The 2,171-nt window shown below is 62.3% G+C and overlaps 1 protein-coding gene across 1 annotated transcript in view; it reads left to right on the top strand.

Annotated features, from left to right (window-relative positions):
• The first annotated feature begins 1,053 nt into the window (after positions 1-1,053).
• Positions 1,054-2,171, top strand: part of LOC112959057 (zinc finger and BTB domain-containing protein 22-like) — a 3,072-nt gene continuing 1,954 nt past the window's right edge. Inside the window, exon 1 of the mRNA XM_026053006.1 lies at positions 1,054-2,168. Coding sequence (XP_025908791.1) covers positions 1,054-2,168 — 1,115 coding nt within the window. The remainder of the gene's footprint in view (positions 2,169-2,171) is intronic.

Raw genomic sequence — 2,171 nt, 5'->3', positions numbered from 1 at the left:
AGGAATTAAGGCAATTTCCTCGGGATTTTGGGCCATTTCCTTAGGATTTCAGGTTGTTCCCTAGGAATCAAGTCCATTTCTTCAGGAATTAAGTTAAATCCCCCAGGATTGGGGCCCTTTCCCCAGGATTGGGGCCCTTTTCCCAGGATTTCAGGCCCTTTCCCCGGGATTTGGGGCACTTTCCCCAGGATTTGGGGCACTTTTCCCCATATTGGGGCTCTTTCTGCAGGATTGGGGCACTTTTCCGTGGGTTTAGGGCCCTTTTCCCAGGATTTGAGCCCTTTCCCCAGGATTTGGGCCCCTGTTCCTCGGATTGGGGCTCTTTCCCCAGGATTTGGGACCCTTTTTGTGGGATTCAGGGCCCTTTTTCGCCAGATTTGGGGCCCTTTTCCCAGGATTTGGGCCCTTTTCCCAGATTCAGGGCCCTTTCCCCAGGATTCAGGGCCCCTTTTGCAGGATTCAGGGCCCCTTTTCCCCAGATTGGGGCCTTTTCCCCAGGATTTGGGGCCTTTTCCCCAAGATTTGGGGCCCTTTCCGCAAAACTTGGGGCCCTTCTCCCCAGATTGGGAGCCTTTTTCCCCAGATTTGGACCCTTTTCCCCAGGTTTGGACCCTTTTCCCCAGGTTTGGGGCCCTTTTCACACAATCTGGCGCCCTCTCCACAGGATTTGGAGCCTTTTTCCCAGGTTTGGGGCCCTTTTCCCCAGGATTGGGGCCCTTTTCCCACAATTTGGGGCCCTCTCCACAGGATTTGGAGCCTTTTTCCCAGGATTGGGGCCCTTTTTCCCAGATTTGGACCCTTTTCCCCAGGATTGGGGCCCTTTTCCCACAATCTGGCGCCCTCTCCACAGGATTTGGAGCCTTTTTCCCAGGATTGGGGCCCTTTTCCCCAGGATTGGGGCCCTTTTCCCCAGGTTTGGGGCCCTTTTCCCACAATTGGGGGCCCTCTCCGCAGGATTCAGGTCCCCTCGGGGGCCCCTGACGCCCTTTCCCTTCCGTCCCCGCGCCGGCGGGCGCCGCAGGAGCGGGGCGCCGGCAGCCCTCCTTGGAGCCCATGGCCCCGCCGGGCGCCCCGCTGCTCCACGTGGACTTCCCGGAGGTGCCGGCCGCCCTCCTGGCCAAGCTCAACCAGCAGCGCGTCGAGGGGAAGCTCTGCGACGTCTCCATCCACGTGCAGGGCCGCGTGTTCCGCGCGCACCGCGCCGTCCTCGCCGCCTCCTCGCCCTTCTTCCACGACCAGGTGCTGCTCAAGGACATGACGTCCATCGTGCTGCCCGGCGCCATGGACCCCGGCGCCTTCGAGACGGTGCTGGGCGCCGCCTACACCGGCCGCCTCTCGCTGGCGGCCGACGAGCTCGTCAACCTGCTCACGGTGGGCAGCGTGCTGCAGATGTGGCACATCGTGGACAAGTGCACCGAGCTGCTCAAGGAGGGTCGGGCCGGCGCCGCGGCCGCCCACGCGGCCTCCAACCCAACGGCGTCCAACCCGGCAGCGTCGACCCCAACAGCGTCCAACCCGACGGCATCGAAGGCAACAGCGACGAACGCAACGTCYTCGATCGCGACGGCGTCCAACCCGACGGCGTTGAATCCGGTGGCGTCCAACTCAACGGCGTTGAACCCGACGGCATCGATGCCGACGGCATCGAACCCAACGTCATCGAACTCCGTGGCGTTGAACCCCATGTCACCGAACCCGACGGTGTTGAACCCAGTGTCACCAAACCCAATGGCGTTGAACCCAACGTCGTCAAACTCAACAGCGTTGAACCCAATGTCACCAAACCCAACGGTGTTCAACCCCGCGTCATCCAACTCAATGTCATCGAACTCAACGGCCTCGCCAAACTCAACGTCGTTGAGCTCAACCTCATTGAACTCAATGGCATCGAACTCGGCGTCATCGAACTCAACCGCGTCGAGCGCCATGGAACTGAGCTCCACGGCATCGAGCTCCACGGCGTCGGCCTCGGCGCCCTCGTCCAGCCTGTCGGCGGCCGCCAAGCGCCGCGGCTTCCCCGCCAGGTTCCTGGAGGAGGAAGAGGAGGAGGAGGAGGAAGAGGAGGAGGCGGCCGGGGGCGGCGCGCGGCGGGCGCTCTACGTGCCGCCCCGCATCGTCCCGCAGAAGCAGTGGGTCTACGTGAAGCGCGAGTGGCTGCACGAGGACCTGCT

This window comes from Nothoprocta perdicaria, unplaced genomic scaffold (assembly GCF_003342845.1).
Source record: "Nothoprocta perdicaria isolate Ctin4 unplaced genomic scaffold, notPer1 scaffold_950, whole genome shotgun sequence".
Lineage (NCBI taxonomy): Eukaryota > Metazoa > Chordata > Aves > Tinamiformes > Tinamidae > Nothoprocta > Nothoprocta perdicaria.
The sequence above is the reverse complement of the archived record's forward strand: the minus strand, read 5'-3'. Positions and strand labels throughout refer to the sequence as shown.